The following is a 25,618-nucleotide window of genomic DNA, read 5'->3' on the forward strand; positions in this document are numbered from 1 at the left end:
AAGCTGGGGAAAATCATCCTTCCCTGTTCTCCCTGGATAGCAACACTGAACACTCATCAAGTGACCCTCATTGCCCTTCATGTTATCATGTCATGAACTGGCATCCCACAGTACAGCAACAAAGCAACCCTGATTGCTCTCCCTGCTCTGAAAAAACTCCCCACCAGGAGCATCTTCAGCAATATGTAGAGTTAGGCACCTCACCCACAAGCAGCATTGTGACCAGTGGCTCTGTACAAATACAGAAAATGCTTGGATCAAAACTATTGCCAACCCATTCTGGGCAGTTCTGTTATCTCACCCCTTTGTGCCCCACACTGGGGCCTAGTTAAGGTTGTGTAGTTTAGGAATGGTATTCCCCAGTTTAGTGTTCCCAGTGAAACTCCAAACCACTCTGCCAATCACCTGCTCCCTTTTCCTCTCTCCCTCTTTTCTGCATCCGGGTGGAGAGGAGAACTGGAAGCACAAAATGTAAAGATCACACATTGTTATGAGAACAATTTACTGGAAACAGCAATGAGATAAGAAAAGGAACAGTAATAGCAACCATATTAATAAGAAAAGGGTACAAAAGAGAGAGTCATTCACATGCAAAAGTCCTTACCATGGAGGCTAACCCCACTCACTGCCACTCCAACCCTGCCCTTCCTGGCTGGAACAGGACAATATTTCAAACATATCACCACAAATTAATATCGATTATAATAAAGAACCATAATAAACACAAAATAGCTTTTTAGCAATTTTTATTACAGTTTTGGCTAATTGTAGTACATAGAATATAAGAGGTTTTTGTACCAAGAACAAGTAATTTTTGCTATCAACTATAAAGGTCTCCAAATTCAAAAGTGTTTTTACTCCTAAAATAAAAACCATCACAACACAGTAACAGAAAAAGAACTGTGGCCAGTTCAGCAAGCCACCAAACAGAATCTACCTTTTGTCCCCAAGTCTTTCTGCTGCTCATAGCTTTCTTTTACCAGCAGCTTTTCTGAGAAAAGCAGTCTTGCTTTTCATGCCTTAGCACAAACCCATGAACTTCAAGACCATCCCAAGAAAAGTGAAGGGGAAACAGATCTTCAGAGACATCAGGCACACTATGAACAATTGCCCCAAGGGCTTGGGAAGAAGCAGCAATTAATTACCTGTCTTGAAATGGCTAGTGCCATAAACTTGTTTTTTCCCATTAAATACCAAAACAGCGTACAAAAATATTTCTCCTGCTGAATTTTTAGATCAGTCTTTTTTTGCTTAAGAATCAAATGAAATGCTTTATCCTGATCAAATATTTTAATAGATGTGTAAATATTCCAAAGAATCCCACACTGCCTGAAATAATTTCACAGATGGTCACCAAACAGCACTAAAGAAACGGACAATCTGCTCTTGTTCCCATGCTAAAAATACAGGAAAAAAGGTAACAACCCAATATACACAGTGAGAGTGACAAGTACAACCAGGGCCCTGTGCAGACATTTTACATTTCACAGTTTTTCTTCAAGTACAGGCTCATGGAAGTAGAAATAAATAAGGTGGTGTGGAGTGTTCTCTGACAGTGCTGCTATATTACTTTGGTCCTATACTTTCTTTTGAAAAAACAACTCAAGAATTTAGAAGCATATGTTTTTCCATCCAAGTTTTATATGTAAAGATTTGACAAAATGGGACTTAACTCTTCTGTGCATCTCAGCATACAAAAAGGTTCTCATTTTCACTTTTGTCGAGGTTAGGGAAGGTCAAATGAGCCGTGTCAAACTTTGATAGTAATTACTTTTGAGAAGAGAGCTGGAGCTCCCCAGCAAAGGGGAGCACGATGCAAGGTTTTACTTCACATTTTCAGAAAGATTCAAACATAAACCAGTAGTTTCAGGCAAGCAAAAATTTCAGTTGATTAACAGGTTTATATTTAATCTAGCCACTGAAGTACCATTGGAATTATACACTAGCTGTAGAAATTCTATTATATTTTTCAAAGAAACATTAACAAAATTATAAAAGTCACAGCTGCACCTGAGCTCAAAGAGCTGAAAGAAGTTGCAATTCTATCTGTTCATTAGCTGCTCAGATAAGGATGTTTTGTGACAGATCAGATGAAGAAATCTGATTGCTGGCTTTATCAGAAGCAGGAGACAACCCAAGGTGTGTCACTGCTTGCCCTGTCAGCCACCACCAGGGCAGTTGTGTGCTACAGTGTGATTACTTGCTGCAAACACAATACGAGGCATGATCTGCAGCACAAGTCCAGCCAAGGTAAGAACAGTCTCCTCTGCTATCAGTGTTCACAAAGTGACCTTGGCCTAATAAGAAAATCAGTCGCTCCTGAAGTAATACTGCTGACTCCATCCTGGAGCAAGAAGTTAGAATACTGTTTGCATTGATCCTGTCAGGAACAGATCACTTTTAAAAAGAGAAGCGTGCTAATATATATTTTTATATATTTATATTTTTACTACATATAACAGTTTGCAATGCCCTAAAAATACTATGAAAATACTGATTAGGAATTATAGAATTTCTTACGCCTTTGTATATCGATATAGGAAACACCCATGCATAGAAAACTACTCTTTGGAGTTTACCTCATTCAACAAAATCAGCCTTATTCAAGTTTATTTGGCTACAATAATGCCAGAAAATAGCAGGAGTGATTTGTGATGGACTACAAGAAACTATTCAAAATTAGCTGCAATAGAGGAAGAGATTTTAGGAAAATAATAACCCTCAAGGTTAAATCTAAAGGAAATAACGTCTGTCATGTAACATACAGTGTGCCTCTCACAGAGGCATTTCCTCTTCTTTCTTTTGCTAAGACACAAGGCATGTTTGAATTTTCATTTGATATTTTGCAGAGGCCAAGGAAATCCTCTGCTGTGAGCAGAGACAGAGAAAGGGCTGCTGGTCTTGCACACATATGTAAACACTGCAATATATATAAAAGTAACCTTGCAGGGGTGCAACCTTAGTGAGGTGACTGTTACCTGGCACTGAACAAGGTATCACTGACAGCTGTTTATTTCTAAATGGAATACAAAGTTAAAAGCAGGGAGCTAATAAGGTATATTAAAAAAAAATATTATCTAATGCTTATCAGGCTAGAAAGCTTTCAATTACTATTTTGTATCCCTAATATAATAGGAAATTTAAAATAACCCCTAAGTAAGAAGGACTAAAGAAAACAAAAGTCAAATGTGTATAATATATAAAAATACCAACTGACTACATGTTATGAAATACATCTCACAAGGTGTTACCACAAAACATTCCCACATTAAACTCTACAGCAAGCTCCAGATCACATAGAAGCAAGAGGCATCCTTTCTGCCTCCAGCACTGCAATCCAACTCCAGGTCTCCTGTAAGTCAGGGGATAAAGTCATCTAAAAACAAGACAGGAAAATACCATTTCAGATCAGCAGTCTTCTCACATTAAGAAACCTGAAAGAACTGCACATATTTTATAAGTCACAAGGAAACAATGACTTACTTCATCATGAGCTTGAGAAACCTGTTTAAACTATTTCAAAGACTTCCTCCATAATTCTGACCACTATATATTGTATTGGCTTTCTGGAAAATTTTCATATACACACACACATACAACACCACACTGTTTACTTTGACTCCAAGCCATTTAACTTTGCAAACAGCAGTTAATCTGTATAAATAAAAAGTAAGACTGAAACCTATAGAAACCCATCTTGCAAACATTTTTCCAAAACTTCTTAATACCAAGCACCTTAGAGAGCAGCTAAAGGAGAAGCCCTTTAAGTGGCTATTTGAACATCTTACCCAAGACTTTACACATGGTGCCCATGAACTGCACTGCTGTCAGCTTCTCCACTTTGCATCTGCATCTGCATCTGTGCCTGCATTCTTGCAATCATCTCCTGCATGCGACGGAGCTGGAAAAGCAGCACAGAAGAATTCTGTACCCTAATCTTACTTCAGAATATAATTTTTCACTGTCACCATCCTATTACTTATTTTTATTGAAGAGGGATCACATATCTGCATTTTCTTTATCTGACACACAATGATCTCAGGTTATGGCATCTTCTTTTACTGCTCTTCATCCCTGAAGAGGCTGGCATTTACTGACCAAAATAAATAGGCTTTACTGTTGTACTGTGGGATGGGATTTCTAAGCATCCCTAAGTGGAAGTCTCTGATGTTAAATGCATAAAAATTATGGTTCTGAAGCACTGAACAAGCATTTACACTTACTAAAGTTTATCAGAAAAAAAAGCAGCTTGTTTATGTCCCTCCAAACTACTCCTGTATCTGTCATCAAAAAAAAATTGTCGGGATTACTCCCCAGCTCCCTTGCTAGCAATGACGAGGTGGAAGCAAGTATTACAGGCAAACCACCCAATGAGACAAAAGCATAATTAAACTTGGTTGAAGCTCAATTTTAGAGTGTTGCATTTAAACATACTAAACATTTAAACACAAGGAAACTATGTAACTCACCTACTAAGATTAATTGAATCATGTTGCACACACATTACTTAAATCCTTTTGTTGCACCCAGCTCTGACAGGTGGCAAGTCAACCTCACTATGGAAATAATTTTGGGTGCCTTTGTGCACTTACACTGTAAACTCAAACTAAACTGTTAAGCTTAACAATAAAGTTAAACCTGTAGAATGTTTACACTATACTTGTTTTTCATATTGCTTGAAACAACAACCCTTTTCGTTGTCACTCGGTTATATTTTGGGACTTGGGTCCCCACTAAGATCACTGGTAGAAGTCTGAGCATCTGCTTGTGCTAGGGCAGGCTAAGGAGTTCATCTAACTCAGCTCTCTCCCCTGTACAAGCTGTTAGGAAGTGCATGGAAGAGCCTGACAGCCAGGTGCCCACTCCCAGTGCTTATCCACACGTGCTCAAAATCTAGAATCTGTCCCTTTGGAGCTTGACAAACCAAAAAAATTCTACCTCTGCATTTAGTGAGCACATTCATGGAGAAAGCAAACTCTCCTATCTCAGCATTTTTTGCCTCACTTGCTCAAAAATACCTTGCTATGTACAAATTCCATGCTAACAAATACCACAATCTACAGACTATGTTAGAAGTATCTTTTTAAATTGAAATCAGCCATCTATTAATCCCATTAATCTACTACACAAACGACCTCTTGTTTGTGTAGTAGATTCCCATTCATCCTGCCATCTATGATCATGTTAGTCCCTTTCCCTCCTGTCATCTACTTCTCAACAAGGCTATTAATCTCATCTACCCTAGCACAGGACCTGCTTCAGGTCTCCACTTCAGCCTTTCTGCCCACATTTTGCTTTTCATTGCACTTTTTCTAGTCTTGCCTATCTACAACCTTTTCGGGTTAGAGGAACAACAAAAGCAGCATTACAGCTATGCATCAGGATTTGTCATAGTGGCAAAATGAGAATTTCTGTTTCGTTTTTTATTTCTGACCCTTTCTACCATCATTCCCTCTTTTGCTGCAGGGCTGAACTGACTTTGTCCCAGTCTGCAGTTGTTAAGTGTAGAACCCTAACTCCCAAGAGGATGGTTCTCCTTGCCCACGCAGTGTGCGTTACATCCATCGCTGATCACTACAGTGGAATCATGTTTTATCAGATTCCACTTGTTCCAAAAAATCCCTATCCTGAGTCTCCTCTCACCTCTTTTCATTCTGTTTTCTTAGTGAAGCTTAAATAACTTTACGTTGGCATATAACTGTTTTTCCTTTATGAATTACCAAGATCATATAAATATTTGCTCTAAAGTAGCAACAAAAGAACAAAAATTCCCCCACTATAAGAATATAAAGCTCTGTCATCTTACTTCTGCTTCCTTCTCAAGCAGAATCTGGTCTTTATTTACTTCTTCATCTTCTATTTTCCTAAAATGATATTAATATTGTTAGAACCATTAAATCATTAAGGTTGGAAAAGCCCTCTAAGATTGCCGAGTCCAAGCATTAACCCACCATGGTGTGCACCAGTAAACCACGTCCCCAAGTGCCACATCCACAAGCAGTTTGAACACTTCCAGGGATGGTAGCTCCACCACTGTCCTTGGGCAGCCTGTGCCAGTGCCCAAACACCCTTTCTGTGAAGAAATTTCTCCTAATATTCAATCTAAACCTCTCCAGTGCAACTTGAGGCCATTTCCTGTTGTCCCATCGCTTGTTACTCAGGAGAAGTGATTGACTCCCACATGGCTTTATTCAAGATTATCTACCACTTTGTTAAAAGCTTTCTCCTACTCCATGTCACAACAGGGAAGATCTACTAATGGATCTAATCAAGCAAGTGCCATCAAATATGCAAAGCAAACAAACTGGTGTTTGTTAAAAGGTTAACAGAGAAATAGATTGTAAAAAATCCGCTGTGCCCCAAAACCTCTGAGTTCATTAGTGAGTACAGTCAACAAGCACCTATTGCCAAGCACTCCTGGGAGCAGAAGTGCAAGCTTGAAATACACTCACGTGAAATCTACCCTCAGTTATAGTAAACCTAACTACGTTCTAGCACCATTTCAGAAATGTGAAAGCAAAGGTGTGTGGGCCACTTAACTAGACAAGATACAAAAACATGCTTTAGTTTCACATACCCAACTTAACAGCAATTTGAAATCCTCTAAAAATTGGATGACCTTAGGTCACATTACTTCTAAGGCCTTTGTACACACCTGTTGGATAAGAGGCGCCAGAACTTGGGAAATTTGGGGACTTTCACCTTGAATTTCACAAAGCAGGATTTAAAGTCAGGAGAGAAGAGCATTTCATCTTGCCTGTAGGCCAATGCTACAAGCAGGAACAAACTCCTTTTGCTGAAAACTGACCAGACGTGTGACAAAATCTCTGTCAACAGCAGGCTGGGGAAACTTGTGCAAAATGCCCCAAAGCCCCCAAAACGTGCAATTCGGAACCCTCTAGTGGCTATAAGAAGAGACGCAGCTGAAACACCCAAACAAGGAAACACGTGGTTTCCCACAAGACCTCACCAACTCATCTTTACAGACCCTGCTATTGTACTTAAAAATGGGGTGTTTTGCCCAGTTCTCTTTCCAGGAAAGATGTGCCCTACCCACCCCAGCTCAAAACAGGGCTGACAGCCATTACCCTGTGGCTGCTATGTAGAGAAAATTATGTATGTCATAAAGCCCCTCAAAAAAATTAGATCATCTCTTCTAAAGACCCAATCCAAATATTCTGGTTGCTAGTTCTGAAAAAAAACCCACACTCTTTTTAACATATCCTCTCTGATCTAATTTTGCAGGTTTTTTAAGACAACATTTATCATAGACATCTGTCCTACTTAGTACCTTTGACATTCCAATCCAACTGTGTTCAAGTCTCAGACCAAAGCACAGATGTAACTATTCCCACAATTCCCTAACTCCACAACTGTCACTTCAGATTTACCAAATATTTTTTGTTACACTCTTTGTAAGCTGGTTGATAGAACTTGATGTTGACTGGAGTCACAGAGCTGCTCTTGATCTACCAAATCCAAATGCAATGCTAGGTGAGACACACAGAGCAAAATACAAATTCAGAAGAGGAAGAAGCAGCATGTAACCATGAGATGACAACCTGCTGCCTCGTTTGAGCCTCTCAGAGCGGAAGTTCTCATAGTGAAGATCCTGGGTCACCTCCTGAAGGTCTTGCATATGGGTGCTGGAGGAAGAAAAGTAATTAAAAGATAAAACATCCTTACGTCACATCAGTTTACTTAAGTAACTCTCACATTCGGGGCTGTCTTGGATCAATGGGCTCAGCATGCACACTCACTTAGCATACCAATCTAAGCTAATTTCAGTTAAATTGGTGCAATAAAGGACACAGAGAGATCACCTCAGCCCTGAGACTTCCCTGACAGAAGCTGTACTCTGGGCGAGGCCTCTGATGAATGTGAGCAGGCAAAACAGAGTAGCAAAGACCAGGAAAAAAACCAAGCAGAGGACTTTTCAAGTCTGCTCCTTTGCAATTGTATCTGCTTAAAGATACATTGCAATAAGCACAACCTGTTTTATGCTCCTGGGGATCTGAGTAGCAACACAACGCTAGGTTGGACAGAAGAATTAGACAAAGCATTATTTTCACAGAATCACTAATTCAGATTGGAGAGAACCTATGGGGCCTGTGTGGTCCAATCCCTGACTAGGCCTAGCTCAGCTAGGTAAAGGCTGCTCATGGCCTTCCCCACACAAATTCTGAATGTCTTCAGGGACTACACAACTGCAGCAAACCCCCAATACAGTGCTTGATTATCTTGGTGATTGTTTTCTAAACTACTATTTAACTGGAATTTTCTAACTTACATTAACATGGTCCTCAGCTTCAGGAAGTCATTATGCTCTGGATTCTCCACTTCAACTACCCCCCATGGGTAGAGCCGACCTCTAACTTTTTTACCTTTTGCTTCAATGAGTTGATTGGACCCCACTACACAAAATGGAATGCTGGCCTGAAAGCCAAAAGTGCAAAAGTTACTTATAATGAACCAGGACAAACAACTCCAAGAACAACTCTTGTTCTGCCCAGCACTGCATATTATGGTAATAAGTTCATAACTCTTTGAATTAAAAGGTGTAAAACGAAGAAAAGTAATTGCTGCCACCATCTTCCAAGCTAGGGAAGCCTGGGCAGACACACAGTGACTCACTCCAGGTTGCATTGCAGATCTTGTTCTAAAGCCATCTGAGCAGTCTGAAAAAATACAATATATTATCCACATATAACCTATTAAATCAGTCACACCTTCAGGAGTCTGGTCTGCTCTTTAAAATCTTCATCCTCATCTGATTCAGCATCAGGCAGGTGATAAATCTTGATGCCGTGCTCTTCTATTTCATCCAGAATCTGAGATTTGCAATAAAAGAAATTTATATAATATACATGTAGAATCAGCACTTTTAAATCTTAACATAAAATTACTTAATATGCAGTCTCTTAAGAAATCTGGATTTATCTTACTCATCCACATTACTCAACAAGGATTTGGTTTTAAATACCATATTTCTTCATGGTATTCAACAACTGCTTGCCACAGACTTTCAGACAAACAACAGTGTTCACAAAAACACAGGCCTTTGTGGAAACTGTGTTTGGTTAAACCTCTGCAATTTTTTTTGTAATAACAAAAGCATTGACTCAGAAGTCATAGTTGCTTTCTACAGCTTAACCTCCTTGCTCTTACCTCTGAATCACAACTTTGGGGGTAGGGGTGGGAGTGTTTGAAAAACTGAGATATACACACAACAAATACGTTTTTCTTCATGACTGCCAGTAATGGCATCTGCAGCAGGAGTCCATTTGCCATAGACCCCAAATTTTGGTCTTTAAAAAAAGAATAATCCTTATTTCTGCAGAATTCTAGCACAGTAAATGTACCTACTAGAATATACTATATAAAAATAGTATTTTTGTATTTTTATTCCAGATTGGGTAAGATAGCTATAAGGATTTTCAGAATAACTGACAAAAAATCATAAAGTTTTCAATGCAAGAGCTAAGACTGCAGCATGCCTTTGAGAAGTTAATCCTAACATTTCTTTCTAAACTTCATAGCTGTTATTAGTGTGTAATGGTTTGCTGAATTCCACCTCCTCCCAGCAAATACATCAAGTCCTGCAAGACTGAATGTGTTAAGAGGTCCTGCCTCTGGAAGAAAGAATTGGATTGCTTTAGAAGGAGTGACATAGGGGAAGAAAAACAACCCCAAAATCAGAAACATCTCTGAAAATCCCATTTTTTAACCATCAGAATTCTGACTGGGTAAAAGAAAATAATATATAATACATGTGCACATTCTATATGCAGATACTATCTCTGCTTTGGGACTGATTAAACAGGTAACAGACCAATTACCATCTGCAAATGTATTTAAATATTTTTCCAAAGTTTCAAAATTCACTCATAATCTAATTGTAAATGTAGCCAGTCTGCCATTTTGCAAACAGCATTCTAAGAACAATTTCTCATTTAAATATGCAATAAAATAATTTACAAGATACCAAACTACATATTAAATGATGCTACACCGTGCATGAGATTATATTTTCCTCAGCTAGGACAGAGTAAGGTTAATGAGAACACCCCTCTCTTCAGCCACCATACTGCTACAACCAAAGCACAACACATTTCTGCAAGCCAGAAGAACACTCACCCTTTTCTTTAGTCTCTCTCGCTCTTTCAGAGAAAGTGTGTCAGCTTTTGCAATCACTGGTACAATATTTACTTTGTTGTGTATGGCCTTCATAAACTCAACATCCAGAGGCTTAAGGCTAAAATTAAAACATGGAAAAATTTTATTTATTTTTATTCTAAATTACTTATTTATTTTCACTCCAACATAAATATCTCTCTTTACACAGAGAGAAAGAACACAGCCAATTAATGTCAGCAGTTATAGCACTTGCTTAAGTACTGGCAACCCAATTCTGAAAATTTAAGTCAACAGGCACAAACCAACTCTCTAAAATAAAATAATGAAAAAAAAAAATGACAGAAACACCTACCCATGACCAAATGGTGAAATGAAATAGAAACAGCAATGAACTCGATTATCTATGATATGCCTTCTGTTCAATCCACTCTCATCATGCAGGTATCGCTCAAACTGCTCATCAATGTAAGAGATTATGGTCTTAAAACTGTAAAACAAACATGGATTTGAGAAATCACCAAATGGTCCACAACTTTAGGACTCTTTCAAAGGTAATATTAAACCACTAAGATGCCCTGCTGATGAAGCAATCTTCTGATGGACAAAAATTCATTTACTGATTCTATAGAACAGGGAAAATAGAAGAGCATGTATCTCAAAATTTTATTTGAATTCTAGAATAAAAAGCTACTATGCATATTAGATATATATATATATATATATTTATAGTAAGATAAAATATACATAACCCAACCTCAGTTCTACAACAAATTTCTCTTGGGTTAGTGTTTATATCTTGATTAACATTAACCACACATTTCCAAGATATGTTAAGGTTCTTGTTCCAAACTGATTTAAAATCATAAATGGTTGGCATTGGAAGGGGTCTTTAAGGATCACCTAGCTCCAAGCTACTGCCATGGGCAGGGACACCTTCCATTAGTCCAGGGTGCTCTAAGCCTTGTCCAACCTGGCCTTGAACACTTCCAGGGATGGGACAGCCACAGCTACTCTGGGCAGCCTGTGCCAGTGTCTCAACATCATCACTGTAAAAAGGTCTCTGCTACATCCAACCTAAATATACTGTCAGTTTCAAACCATTGCCCCTTGCTCTGCTACTACAGGCCCTGTTATTAAGTGTCTCTCCATGTTTCCTGTGAGCCACTTTGATATATTTCAAGGCATCAGTAAGGTCTCCCTGGAATCTTCTCTTCTCCAGATGGAGCCCAAACTCTCCCAGCCTCTCTTTACTGCTGTTCTAGCCCTTGGATCATTTTCGTGGTCCTCCTCTGCACCTGCTCCAGTAGGTCCATGTCTGTCTTGTGCTAGAGCTCCAGAACTGGGTGCAAGTCTCACAGGAGCACAGTAGTGGGGCAGAACTCCCTCCCTCAACCTGCTGGCCACACTGCTTTTGATGCAGCCGAGGATATTAATGGCTCTCAGGGACTGCCTGCTTATATCCAACTTTCTGTCCACTAGTGTCCTGGTTCTGGCCCAGATCAGCAGGAGGGGGCAACTCCAGAGAGGAGCAACTTATTGCAGTGTGCCGAGCCCTGGCTTTTATTTACTGGACACTGCTCATCACTAGAGAGCACCCTCAGGGGAGAAGGAGGAAAGCAGAGCAACAGGCACTGTGGCCATTCCAGCTGCAGCTGAACCACTGCAACAACCCGTGCCACGAACAGTTGCCCCTACACAGAAGAAGAAATCCAAGACCAAATCAGTTTGCTTAGTGAAGGATGAAGAGGAAGCAGGGCCCTCACAGCAGGAGGAAGAGACAGGGCCAGAGATAATCACCCAGCTGCTATCCCTAGTGAGCTGCGAGATACATGAAAAGATTTCAGCCGCCATTTGGGGGAGCCCCTGGCAACCCAGCTGCACCGGTACTGGGATACCACAGACCACACTATGGAACCAGATGGTAGGGAAGCCAAGCAACTGGGATCCCTGGCCTGGGATGTGGGCATTGACAAGGGGATTGGGAAGAGGACAGAAACTCTCAGCTCTGGTGGAGACTCCTGTCAAGCATGAGGGAAAGGTATTCTCTCAAGGATGATCTAATAGTGTGACTAGGCAGGTAGAAGGCCATGGAGGAAGGTATCCAGTACCTGAGAGAATTAGCTGTGCTGGAGGCAATCTATAGGGATCCAAATAATGATCAGTGCCCTGTAGATCCAGATGAGGTCCACTGTACGCAATCCACATGGCAGAAGTTGTATGCCAACTCATTTGTGCTGTTGTCAATGAAAGAAGGAGAGCAAACAGTGCTTCAAGTGACCTAACTCTGGCAGTAATATCATCTTTTTTCTTCCCTACCAACCTGCACCTCAGCTGCGGAAAGACTGTCCAAGATTAAGAGCAGATTTGAAGAACTCGAGCAAACTAGAGAGGAAATGTTCCATACCCCACCAGTATGGGCCAGAGTCTCTACTACTGGGAGCAAACACTGCCCTCCTCAAGAGGCACGATATACACCAAGATGTAACCTGTGGTTTTACCCACATGACCACAGAGAGAACATGAGGAAGTGGGATGGAAAACCCACCACTGCCTCAGCAGCATGGGTGTAGGAGTTGAGAGGGAGTACAACCACCACAGGAAAGTCTTCAAGGATAAACACAGCTCCAGTTTCCTCAGACAGAATAGAAGGGCTGATGTTACTTCTGATCCTCTTGGATGGGACCTACCATGAGGGGACTTCCAGGTCATATTTACAAGAAGCTAGCAATGAGTACCACAACCAGAACCAGTCTCCAGCCAGGTGGAGGAAAGGGACAATCCCTATTAGGCTGTGTTGATTCAATGGTCTGCCAGAGCAGAACAAGTGTACCCTGATGCCATCGAGATACAAAGGGGAAGAATTTATTTCTGGGAAGACGGGGAATCCCAACAGCTGATGCCACTGGAAGCTGAAGTACATCTGGAACTGACTGCCTCAGGGTGGAAGTACAGCCTACCATTTGCCATGGACTGATCCAGACTGCACTGGAAAAGTGCAAGGCTTCAGAACACTTGCAATACATTGATTACATCACTGTGTGGAGAAACACGGCAAATGAAGTTGTTGAAAAAGGGGAGAAGATAATCCAGCTCTTCCTGAAGGTTGGTTTTGCCATAAACAAAGTAAGGTCAAGGTACCTGTCCAGGAAGTCCAGTTTTTAGGAGTAAAATGGCAAGATAGGCATCATCAGACTCCAACAGATGTGGTCAACAAAACAGCAGCTCTGTCCCCAGGGACCAGCAAGAAGGAAGCTCAGGCTTTCCCAGGGGCTGTGGGTTTTTGTAAGCTGCATATCCAGAGTACAGTCAGACTGTTAGGCCTCTCTATCATGTGACCCAGAAGAAGAATGATTTCAAGTGGGGTCCTGAGCAACAACAAGCTTTTGAACAAATTAAACGGGAGATTGTTCATGCAGTAGCCCTTGGGCTCACCAGGACAGGACATGTGGTCTTGAACCTGAATTTCACTTTATGGGGAGGCACTTAATTTCCAAAGTTCTGGGGAAAGCCAGAGGTTACCTTGAGGTTCACGGGCTTGAGAGATGTGGGAAAAGGGATTACCATTGAAAATTGATTGCCACTGATCTCAAGATTACTTCTCAGTATTTACTATAATGTAAATTTGTAAAAAAAAAAACCAAACCAAACAACCAAACAATCAAAAATCTAAGATGATGAAAAACACTTAAAAATTAGGCATGGAATCTGAGAATGCTCAAGTGAATGTGGACAAGATCTAAGGGTGGATTTTTGCTTGCACTGAAGAGTAGGTGATTTACTTTACTTTATTAAGTATTATTGAGAGTCAAGGTTACAGTTCACTTGAAGCTCTTTCAAGCAAAATGAAAGTTAACAAAGAAAAAAAAAAGTGCCACAAAACTTATTTCAAGTTGTGTTGAAGTTATTGATGCCTCTTTACATGTATCAGAATTAATTCTTAACACTGAAATTAAGCTTCCTCAAAATTAGAAAACAAAAAATCCCACCTCATATTCAGCATTTCACAGACACACACCACACTTCCACCCCCCAGGACAGATAAGAAATCTATGTCAGTCTCCACAGATAGATCAAGATACATTCTCTGTGCACGTACCAGTCCCGACAATTGATAGCATCCCCGTATCCTGGTGTATCTACAACCGTCAGCCGCAGTTTCACACCCCTCTCTTCAATTTCAACTGTTGAGGCTTCAATCTGCACAGTGCGTTCAATCTTATCTGAAAGACAACAAACTCCATCTTTCAGAATCAAATTTGTAAGACCGTGGCATTTTGAGATAAGCTCCAGAGATTAATTGGCAGATAAAACCGCGTAAATATTATTCTATCGATTACATTTTAAGGCCTGATAACAAAAAGACTCAGTACTTAAATTTTTTAGATGTTATTAGAGGACTACATGAGATTTCATACTTTTCTTAAAAATAGTGTAGAAATTAAGGCAAAAGGGACTGAGACAAAACCATAGGTAATTGGAGAACAATACAAAATTATACAGAATGGATTTTTTCCCTAAGGCTGGAAGTTATATGTAATCATCAGCTAACGTGATAAAACCCTTAAAGCAAGTCACTCAACAGGTAGCAAAAAGGGAAAAATTGCATCTTTTATTTTATTACGATATCCTCTTTTGTTGGATTATTGCATGCCTTGATTAACAGAATAAAAATAGGACAAGGGAATAAAGAAGAACAGGAAGTGAAGCCCTCATTTACTAAATATTCATCCAAAGCAAAGGAATTAAGGTGCAAGCAGGTATAAACAATTCATATGTTTACAATTGGAACAGATTAAAAACTAAATAAATTCTCTGATTGTTTTAGTTGATTGTTTCTCTTACTGTGGCACAATGACAATTTTTAAGCAAAAGAAGGGATCAAATTTCCAGATGCTAATACAAATACACCCAAGGACTAAATAACAAAGACCCGATAGACATCCCAGTTGCAGAGGAAAATGGTTTTATCAAACAGCTCAAGTGTCAGGAAGTACATTAGAAACTCTTACAGCTAGAAATCACTGCTGGCTGTTACCAAAACTCAAAGATGAAAGCACTCAACTGAGAAAGCACTCAATTGAGCAAAGATGTATTTACCAGCAGCTCCTGGGATTATCCTTTCTGGGTAGAGATCTGTCAAGAAGAGGCTGTTTATTAATGTAGATTTCCCCAATCCAGATTCACCTGTGATTCAATATAAAGATAAATTCAACATATTTACATAAATAATTTCAAGAGTATCTGGACAGTATTATCTGACTATACATTTTTTCATATTTCTTTCAAATTAAAAATTTACAACTTATAATTTTGGATTAACAAAGTTTGCACAAAAGGGTTGAATAACAATTTTTACATCTTGGCGTTGTAATGCACTTTCCCAGAGCTTTCACTGATGATTTGTAATTAATTCTGCTAGTCAAGCAGAGTTGGGATCCATTTAGACCTAAGATTTCCCATTTCATGTCTCCTGATTTTTTAAGACATGCTTTTCTGTTATCACTCCAGAATGTGAAATATCATACCCAGTGAGAAGCTATATCCTCTCAAGGCTACATCATCCATTTAAACAATGAAAAATGCATTGCTGAACTTCTGCACAGCCAGGCATCATAAAGTGGGATTTATTTCTGCTTTTTATGCCAATATGGCAAACAAGAACTAAAAGCAAGAGGAATATGGCCACTGAGCAATTTTTTTATACTGATGAACTTGGGGATTACCAATTTGTACTGTAAATATATTTTTGTTCTAGACATACTGATGGCCATGAGGAAAGTTCAGAGGACAACAAACTAGTTAAGGATCAAGATTTTAATCAGAAAAAATGTTCATAGCATAAGAAAGAGCAGCAACTTGTAATGCTCAGTACTTGAATTCACTGAGATCTTTTTCTAGAATTTTAGTTCTATTTCAGGTGTTGATAGAATTAAACTTAAAAATTAGATGTTAAAAAATGATGGGCCACAGAATCCCTGAGTAACACAGACTATTCTGCAATATGAATCTGACAAAAATATCTGAACAAAAGAAAAAAAAGATGAAAATTGTTTTTAAATAATGATTTGAGTAGGAGCTGCCAGTTGTTAATGCCTTATAGAATGCAGCTTTCAAGGTCAGATTGTGCCAGTGCAGCCTTCACCAGTGAAGGTGACACCCAGAGTAACTCAACAGTCACATGGAATCACTTTGGCAAAACCAAAAAAAGTATAATTTCATCCAATGCCACATTCCATGGTTTCAGTATGGGTAAATATTACACATAAACCAAATCAGTTTTCATAGTCACTGGCAGCAATGATACTGGCTACAGTAGTTTAGTGACTCTTAAGTCATCTTAAGACTCTTAAGACATCTAAATAACTATTTAGATGAAGTCATAGCTAAATAATGAGAATGAACATAAAATTGTTAATAAATACAAGTGATTGGGATTTCTTTGGGAGCAACACAGCCAAGCAGCCAAATTCTTATAAACTCCAGCTCATATTTTCAGATACCACAGTAAACAATAGCAGGAAAAAAAAAATATAACCAAAAGCAAGGTGAAAAAGCAACATCATTGATTAGGATTCTGTCAGCACAGGCAGCTTTTAAAGTATTACCCTGCTCAGAAATGAAGAAGGATGGCAACTTAATGAAGAATGATAGTTCAAAACAGGCACTGTGACACAGTCCACAAGGGAACATACTTAAATGCATATTTGAAGAGAAAGAATTCACATTCCAAACTGTTGAAATAATCAAAAATTTAAAGCATGGTTTATTTTATCTTACATCAGCTGCCTCCCTCTGCTAGTGTATCTTAAAATACCATTCCAAACTTTCAATGGAATTATTTTTTTCCGAGTTCTCTTCCTGTAGTTTTCATTTGTCCCTTAAAACAGTGGCAGGCAACAACCATAAAGTTCCACTTTACTCCAACATGGGTGGATTAAACACCTTTCTGTTACTCTTACACCATGTCATTTCCCCTCTCTATTCTATTTCTATTTTACAAGAGGCTAGAAACAACTGTTGGTCTATATAATTTTTCACTGCTTTCTTCCAGAACTGTTTTACATGGCACTGTTTGCAATTAGAATTCAAAGAGATCTGTAAGTTAAGTTTAGCTACAGCAGAGAAAGCACATCTTTTCTTTCTCCAAACTATTCCCACTTTTAGGATCACTGAACAGTAAATTCTGAAGAGTTACAGTAGATAGCATAATTTAAAGCAGCTACTTATAGTCTGGCTTTACTCTTAGATTTTATAAGATATCCTTTATGGTATCATCCAAATCAAGTCTAATGAAAGATACAGTAAATTACAATAAAATTCTAGGAAGACAAACATAAGGGCAAACTCTGTACAACACTGAAGAACAGAACTCAGAAGCAGGACAAAAGCAGTGCTAGGGCTGTCATTTGGCAAAACTAATGAAAGGTTTGAGGATAGACTCTCTCTGTAACTACTGAAATCAAAAACAATTAAGAAGTTAAACACCTCCTATCATGCACTGTGTGTCACCTCTCCTGCTCATTCCCACTGTGATCTCTCTTGGGCAAATCTAACACACAAATGGATTTATTTCTTGTGGTGCCAGGTAATAAAGAGCCTAATTCTGTCAGGGTACTTCTTGTGAAAGCAAGAATTACAGAGTTCAAACACCAAAACTCACAAGTTATGGCTCACAAACAGAGACAGAGAAGACACCCAAGCCTGATTTGGGAGTCTACTTAACTTCCAAGAATAGCAACTGATTTCTCAAAGGATCAAGGCATTTCTTCTGCAGACACTAGATTTTTCTTTCCATTCCAGATGCCAACACAGATTCCCAATGAATTATCAAACAGAAAAACACTTTAGATTACAACTGCTAACATAAAATCATGATCAATGTAAAAAGTAACAGCTCACACCAAAACCAACTGGGTCCAATTCTCAGTCTTTCTCACTCTTTCACAAGAGCATTTGGAAGGGTTGAAAAGACTAGAGTTCAGATTGTTTTGAACTACAGAAGCATAAACAACATCTTAAATAGAATGGTCTCCTTAATCCTAGTCTCTCAATCAAAACATGCAAGTGAACCAAGATTGTATTCAAATGCAAAACCAGTTTAAAACTACATTTTAAATGGAATGCTGGAATCCTGTAAGACAGGGGAGAAGGAAGGAAGAAATGATTGATGGAGTGCACAATAAAATTTCTTCACCCACAAACTTATTAATGTATTCAAGCATGGTTTGTAATGTGGTAAACAACTGCTGCAAGAATCAATAAAATAGAAAAAAAAGCTAAATGCCACAGTACAGGAAAGTTTCTGATGCCAGCTGGAGCCTTACAATAGTGGAAGTAACATTCATTTTAACATCAAATTCCCTGTGAACAAGCACTAATTGTGAGAAAAACTATAAAACGCTTCCTTACCAACCACCATAAGAGTAAATTCAAACCCCTTTTTCACAGACTTTCGGTGAACCTGATTGGGAAGGTTTGCGAATCCAACATAGCCGGGAGTTTCTGGATTGGTAAATTGAGCAGGCTGTTGCTAAAAATGAAATTTAAAAAAATAAAATAAGACAGTAATAAACCACCACTCAAGACTTACTAGTTTGTAGAACTGCTTTCCTCACTTATCTCAAAAGGTTTGAAGCTACGTGACATACAGAGAGGAAACTACTCAGAGGTTCCTACGACTCGACAGTTTCACAAAGAAGTGCAAAACAACTACATTGACCTAGAGCTTAAAAAAAAACCAAACTTCACTTGTTCAGCTCTCCAGCCAAGATCACCTTAAGTAAAACAGATAAAACAGAAACAAAATCCCAAATAATTATTTATTGAAGTATGACAAAATATGAAGTGCGGTCACTAATCACACACTTTTTGAACAGTCTTCACACACAGTTAAAATAAAACAGTTTTCTGTGGACTTGAATAAAAAGATGACCATTTCTGATCCATTTTTAGCACATCCAAAGGAAAACCCTGAGCAACTTGTGAAGTGAGAGCTGTCTGCAGGAAGTGCACTTCAGAGAGCTCTCTTATAGTGTGGGGAAGGGGAACTTACACAGTAGTGTTTTGAATGCTCACTGCTACAGATATGGCAGAGAAATCTTTACATCTCTTATTTCCTTCTTCAAACACATTACTCAAGCACCCTTTATCATTCATTTCACCCTAATAAGGCAAGATGGATATTTTACCTATCATATCAAATGCTGGGGGCCAAGAATTAGATGAATCCCAGCATGACACTAGTATTTTAGGTTAAAATATTTTAAATGAAGGGTTTTATTGGAAAACCAGCTGATTCTATTAGCAAAGAAAGAAATTATATCTAAACCATCATTTTCTTAAATGAGTCCTGCTCAAAACAAAATTGAAGAAAGGAAGTTTCAACAAGGATGCACCAGGGAGCTTGCATACAACTCTGACTAAAATTAAATCCTTCCAAGAGTATTAGTTAACTGCAGAGATTTATACTTGCATGAAACTACTTTAATATGTGTTTTACATCACTCATCTTTCAATATCATGTCTCCTATAGACAGTAAATTTAAATACCTTTCATCATCAAACAGATGCAAGTTGCACAATTTGTCATTGAAGATTAGTATTTAAAAACAAAAAAAAAGTTTTACATTGTTACATTGGAAGACAGAAATATTATTCTTACCTTGGACATTTTTAGGGAAGGGCAGGAAAAAATCTGAAAAAATAATAATGTTTTTCAGCTTCTTAAAAATTGTATGAGAGAAAAACTCACCCACAAACCAGTGTAATATCCACTGTTGCACACTAAATTGAAAAAGGAGCATCCCTGACTGGATGTCCAGATTCTGAAACAGTGTCCACTTCTTCACAGAGCACAAGCATTTGACTCTTCTGTACTAACAACAGGCAGAATTTGCAGCTACCATTGCTCCTATAAACACAGTCAGACATAAATTCAAGCAACATGAATGTGGGGTGCTGAAGGCATCAGGTGTGTGACAAACTGTTCTGAAGCCTTGAAAGTCCACATCCTTTCCGGAAACTAACCAAACCAAACACCCTGCTAAAAGACACCTCGCTCTTTACAGGAAACAGTTTCTTCAAAGCTAAAAAACCCCCAAACTCAGTTATTATTTTTCTTTTCAATCCTCTTTCTTTTCAGCATTTTCCGTCATGCTCGAGTGTTTTGTAAAGAGCTAACAGCTTCAAAATGAAACCTTTTCTCCTCCTCTTTTATCTAGATGCTTGCAAACTACTCAGTCAGGTAGACCTTCCGTCACCAATATAAAATTTTCACGTGTAGCTGCATGTGAAATATAAAACAGCCTGGGCTGTTTTACACACAAAAAAATTTAAAGATTTCTTATCTAACACTTCTATGCAAAAAGGTCTCTTAACAAAGACCCACCAACCACTAACTTGCATGATTTCAAGAGATCATGTGATTTACCGTGGCAAAATAAAAATGTCAGTATATGCTGTATCTGCAAGCCATGAGAGCTCAATTCCCCTTTCTAGTCCCTCCCTGGCTTACCCTCTTACCACAGGGTATCTGTTCCCAATCCCAAAGCCCACACTCACCTCTTATCAAGCTCACTCACACTTTAATTCTACGGATTTGAAATTAGCACTGATTCCTTTCCATCTTCCAAGCAGATTTTTGTCAGCAAGTTCAGCTTCATGTGAAATTACACCAAACTGCTTCAGTTTGCAGCACCCTTCAGTCTGTTCCTCCCAGCAAAGAGACATCTTGGAATCAAAACAAACTGTCCAGTGTTAGATAGCAGAAGCCCAACTTTTTGTGTCAGGCATAAGGTAAAGTTGTTTCAATGTGGGGATGATTTCCAGGATTTTCTTCTCAAAGCTACCATATAGGTGTATGTTTACACAATTGCAACCTCTTTTGGGTTTGATGGGAGGTACAGACTGAAGATGTTAAACACTGAAGCAATTTGGTGTCCCTTCTCATGAAGCCGAAGTTGCTAATAAAAATCCGGCACCCTGGTTACTCACAGGAAATAAAAACTGGATAACATGGTTCTCCAGGGAAATTTCAAGATAAAAATAAATTCTAGTATCTGCAACATCTGCATTTCAGTCCATAAAACGATCTATGACCTGTGATGTATTCAACTAGTGAAGAGGTTATCCGTGAGCCTTTTATCATGTAAGACTGCTCTGATAGCAACTCTTCCTTCCAAGAGTGTTTCCTGCCAGTGATGTCATTGATTCCTGCTTAAGCATTCTCCATGAGAGGTTTTTAATGCCAAACAAAACTAGATCCTGCTGGAACACAGAGGAACATTCTTTTAATTTGTGAGACTTGTCTGTCACCCAACTATTTCTCAGAGGCAGGCTAAAAGCAGAGGAAAGTTTCTCACAGCTGCTAAGAAACGAAGCAGCGAGCAGAGTTATGCAGATGGCTACAGCTGCACTACATTTTAACAAGCACAGGAATCTTTCACGAATGATCGTTCCCACAGCGTTCCCATCAGGTCTGAGCTCTCCGACACAGGCAGGAGCACACCCGAACCCGAAGGCCAAGGCCCCGCCCGACCGCAGCCCGAGCCCAGGGGGTGGCTCGGGGGGCTTAGGGTTGAGGTCGGGGTTAGGGGCTTAGGGCTCGGGTGCCTCGAAGCAGCCCGGATTTTCCTCAGGTTCTTCACCCTCCGGTTTTAACAGCGAGGCTGGAGTTTTCTACGAGACCGTGTTCAGAAGCGACTGCCTCACACGCTGTGGGAGAGGCCCCGCTCGGGGGTCCCACAGCGGCCCACACAACCACTAGGTCCCGCGCTGGGCGGGCGGCCTCACCTCCCCGGCACCGCCCGCAGCGCCCATCGTCCCACTCCCTCCTCACCAGCATCACCAACCTCAACCAAACCCCTCAGGTTCGGGGCTCCGTCTGCGCGGCTGAAAAGGCGAGACCCTTCCCCAGCGCTCCTCCCCGCCGCCTCCCCTGATCCCCGCTCCCTTTGCCGCCGCGCAGAGGGACCCCGAGCTCCCCCGAGGCAGGGCAGGGCCCCTCACCTCAGCGCAGCTCAGTTCGCGCCTCCCTCAGCCGCCAGCTCCGAGCTCCGCTCCCGCGCGCGCACGGCCGGAGGAGGGGGCGGGGCCGCCCCGCCCCAGGCCCCGCCCCCGGGCCGCGCCGGGCTCCGCGCGCAGGCGCGCGCCCCATCCCCATAGCGACCCGCTGGGACGGGGCGGGGCCGCCCGCATGCTGTAGGTCACGCACATCCCCTCTGCTGCACCAAGATGGCGGCCGGGCCGTCGGCCTCGTACCCAGCATAGGCTTCGCTGCGGGCCGACTAGAGGTAATGCCGGGCCCGGCGCGGGAGGGCGGGGGCGGGAGCGCCTCAGGTGAGCGGGGGGAAGGCGCGGGCCCGGCGCCGCGGCCGGGCGCGTTCCGTCGCCCGCAGCAAGATGGCGGCAGCGGCGAGAAGGGCAGCGGGCGGGATGTGCAGCGAGCGCCCGGCCCCGCTCTATGGTCGCGGCCGCTGCCATTGGCGCAGCGCGGGCCACGTGCCGCCGGCGCACCCCGCACAGGGCCGGGGCGCGGGGGCTGCTCCGGGGCCCCGCTCCGCCGCCCGAGGCCCCGCTCCGCCGCCCGAGGCCCCGCTCCGCCGCCAGCGCCGCCTTGGCGGCGGGGAGCGCTCCCGGGCCACCCAGGAGCAGATAAAAGCCATGAGTCATGTCCCGCTTCCTTCCCCTGCGGCGGATCGGCCGGGGCTGGGCCCTCGCCCCCGCTGAGGGGATGCGGCTGAGGAAGCTGGTCGCTTTCCCTCTTCCTTCGGCTGGTGGTGGGGCCCGCCCTGTGTCCCCGACCCGGGCTGCTGCGGGCTCTCGAAGTGCCGTAGTCTCCATTCCCACTGTTCCTGGTCCCAAAAGCTGAGGCTGCGCCCTGGGCCGCGGTGGGGGAGGGTTTTGGCCTCACCTGTGACACTGCAGGTAGTGTCAGCCGCCTCTGTGTATGATACGTGAGGAAATTCAGCCTCTGCTGTCCTGCTCTCTATGTCTGCAGTGTGGTTTTATTTCGGGTTATTTATAGACCAGGATGATCCAGCAATCCAGCAGCCCTGAAGAGGGTTAAGCACAGGGCGCTGATGATTCTTGAGCTATAGCTGAAGTGACACATGACAAGTAGCACTTGCCATGATGGCTTTCCCCAAACGGTAGGAACAGTTTCCTACCTGGCAAGAGTAATTTCTTCCACTGAAAGACAAGAAGCAAGAGAGGAGATTGTGCTGGGAATGTTGGTAATGTAGAGATCAGTTAACTCGTAAGATGAGGTAAGGGCCTTGAATTCACTAAGTTTAGAATTTAAACATTCTCAGCTCTGTATCTGGGAAGGGAAGATTGGTGACATTCAGTCCCAAGGAGTTCAAAAGAGTAATTTTTTTCCCATCCTGTTGTGTAATGAGAAAGAAAAATCTGCACACTCATATGTGCTGTGTTGTTTTATCACATTTTCTGTTCAGTAAGGTAAGTGAAGAAGCTGCCTGGCAGTTTAGTCTCCATTTTTCCTACTGCTTCTGTTCTGACAACTGTCTTCAGTTAGAAGACAACAGATAGTATTATGGTTTGTGGGGGTTTTTTTTCAAACCTGGCTTGGAAGTGGTGTTTCATAGGTGGGCTGGATATCCCTCTCTCTGGTAAAATAACATATCAGAGGTGAAGCAGGAAAAGAAGTGGTAACCTAATGATTAGCTGTGTGTGTCTGCTAAAGCTCTGTCTCTATCCCTTTGCCTGTTTAGATTTAAGCTGTTAGAAAAAAACAGTCTTCCTACTTGTACATGGATTTTCATAAAGCATGGCCCAAATCGTAGGCAGAGCCATCCGCAACAAAAACACACAGCCTTTTTCATAAAGGTCCACAGTATAATTTTACAGGGATCAGAATGACAGGCACTTTTAGGAAAAGCTCTCACTAGATAGGAAAGTAACAGTAACTGGCAGTATGTAACTGCAGGGTGGCAGAGGCAGTGTAACCAGCCGGCCTGAGCTTTGCCACTGCTGCAAGGTACAATAAATCCAGATCATTCTCAAAGAACAGTTTTCCAAGTAGCTCCTAAGAAACAGTTAAAGACTGCTCCATGTTTGTTCTACGTAGATCATTCTGGTGTGTCCACAGCTGGTAGTTTGATACACACTCCTGTCTCCTCCTTCGTTGCAAGTTAAGCTGATTTTTTTTTGTTGGCTTCTTTTTTGCCTCTCCCGCACTTTTGCTTGACAGGGTGAAAAAATTGATATATCTTCTTATGATTTTGAAGGTTGTTATGGTCCCTACTTTTTCATTTGCCTCACTTACCTAGACTGGGATGATGAGGGAGGAGGTTTCCTCTTGAACTGGAATTGGATCATAATATTGTTGCTGTTTGTTGCACAGCATAGTGGTAACAACAGTAACTTGGTTTTGGTAGATTAAGGGCAGTTGTTCTTAGTCAAGTAGCTCGTCTTTTTCCATCTGACATTAAGCTGCCTCTGAAGATAGTATGGTCTGTTAGAAAGCCCAAGTAACCTTGGGCTTTCCATAGCTGTTATCTGAGTGGGAGCCATCCCACACAAGGCAAACTGTGCAGCTTTCACCTTTTTGAAGAGAATTGCCATGTTTTAGTGGTTACAGTATTTTGGGTGATACTGCCTTTTCCAAAGCATAGTATTCTTGTTGTATATAGAAGCTTGTTAAACTGGTACAAATGCACTTAGGATGGTGCTGCCATGAAAATTTGGGTAATTCATCCAGTCAGTACTGGTTGGATGGTCAGAGTAGTCAGCAGTGGCCCAGTCCAGAACGTTCAAACTGAGTGCAGGTGTGTGGTTAGAATCATAGGATCATTTAGTATGGAAAAGACCTCCAACATCATCAAGTCCAACCACTCACCCAGCACCGCTGTGTTCAGCACTGACCCATTCCCCAGGTGCTGTGTCCATACAACTCGAATGCTTCCAGGGATGATGACTCATGGGTAGCCTGTGCTGCTTCCCAATAGCCAATCTAAACTTCCCCTATGAATGAATGGTTCACTTACTGTAACTGGCAGCGTTTTAACAATTTGATTGGTGGATTTCTGTAGAGTATCAGATTTATGTGAAAATGTTTCTCTTTGAAAAAAAAGTCACTCAACAATGGTTCAACTTTGTTTTGTATTCAAGAATGCTACAGAAGGAAGTGCTCAGACCTGTGCTGTACAGAGCTTATAAAATAAACCTCAGGGTGAAACAGCAAGGCTGGCAAGTGTTCCCATGGGCGTTTTGAACCCTTATGGGAACGTTGTTACAGTCTTGACGAAGATATACAGAGTAGCTGGTGGCTTCCCCATTCCTGGCAATGTTTAAGGCCAGGTTGGATGGGACTTGGGGCAACTTGGTCTAGTGGAAGGTTTCCCCTGCCCGTGACCTGGGGTGGAATTGGATGATGGTTAAGGTCCCTTCCAACCCAAACCAGTCTGGGATTCTGTGCATTGTTGAAGAAGTTGCAACAGGGTTTTTTAAGCAGACTGGGAAA

General features: G+C 41.3%; 2 protein-coding genes across 2 annotated transcripts in view; one reads left to right on the top strand and one right to left on the bottom strand.

The window, feature by feature from the left end:
• Window positions 1–729: 729 nt before the first annotated feature.
• SEPTIN2 (septin 2) lies at window positions 730–22,230 on the bottom strand. The gene is made up of 13 exons (XM_069024658.1): window positions 22,144–22,230; window positions 19,799–19,831; window positions 18,547–18,667; window positions 15,235–15,321; window positions 14,234–14,357; window positions 10,490–10,624; window positions 10,138–10,255; window positions 8,730–8,831; window positions 8,291–8,436; window positions 7,563–7,646; window positions 5,807–5,864; window positions 3,789–3,901; window positions 730–3,376 (listed from the first exon to the last, which is right to left on the bottom strand). The coding sequence occupies exons 2-12, from the start codon at window positions 19,805–19,807 to the stop codon at window positions 3,797–3,799; spliced, it is 1,089 nt and encodes a 362-aa protein (XP_068880759.1). The 5' UTR covers window positions 19,808–19,831; window positions 22,144–22,230; the 3' UTR covers window positions 730–3,376; window positions 3,789–3,796.
• A 100-nt stretch (window positions 22,231–22,330) lies between these two features.
• Window positions 22,331–25,618, top strand: part of HDLBP (high density lipoprotein binding protein) — a 37,401-nt gene continuing 34,113 nt past the window's right edge. The window contains exon 1 of the mRNA XM_069024649.1: window positions 22,331–22,427. The gene's annotated coding sequence lies outside the window, so the exon portion shown is untranslated. The remainder of the gene's footprint in view (window positions 22,428–25,618) is intronic.

The sequence above is a fragment of the Aphelocoma coerulescens genome, chromosome 9, assembly GCF_041296385.1.
Source record: "Aphelocoma coerulescens isolate FSJ_1873_10779 chromosome 9, UR_Acoe_1.0, whole genome shotgun sequence".
NCBI classification, from domain to species: Eukaryota; Metazoa; Chordata; class Aves; order Passeriformes; family Corvidae; genus Aphelocoma; species Aphelocoma coerulescens.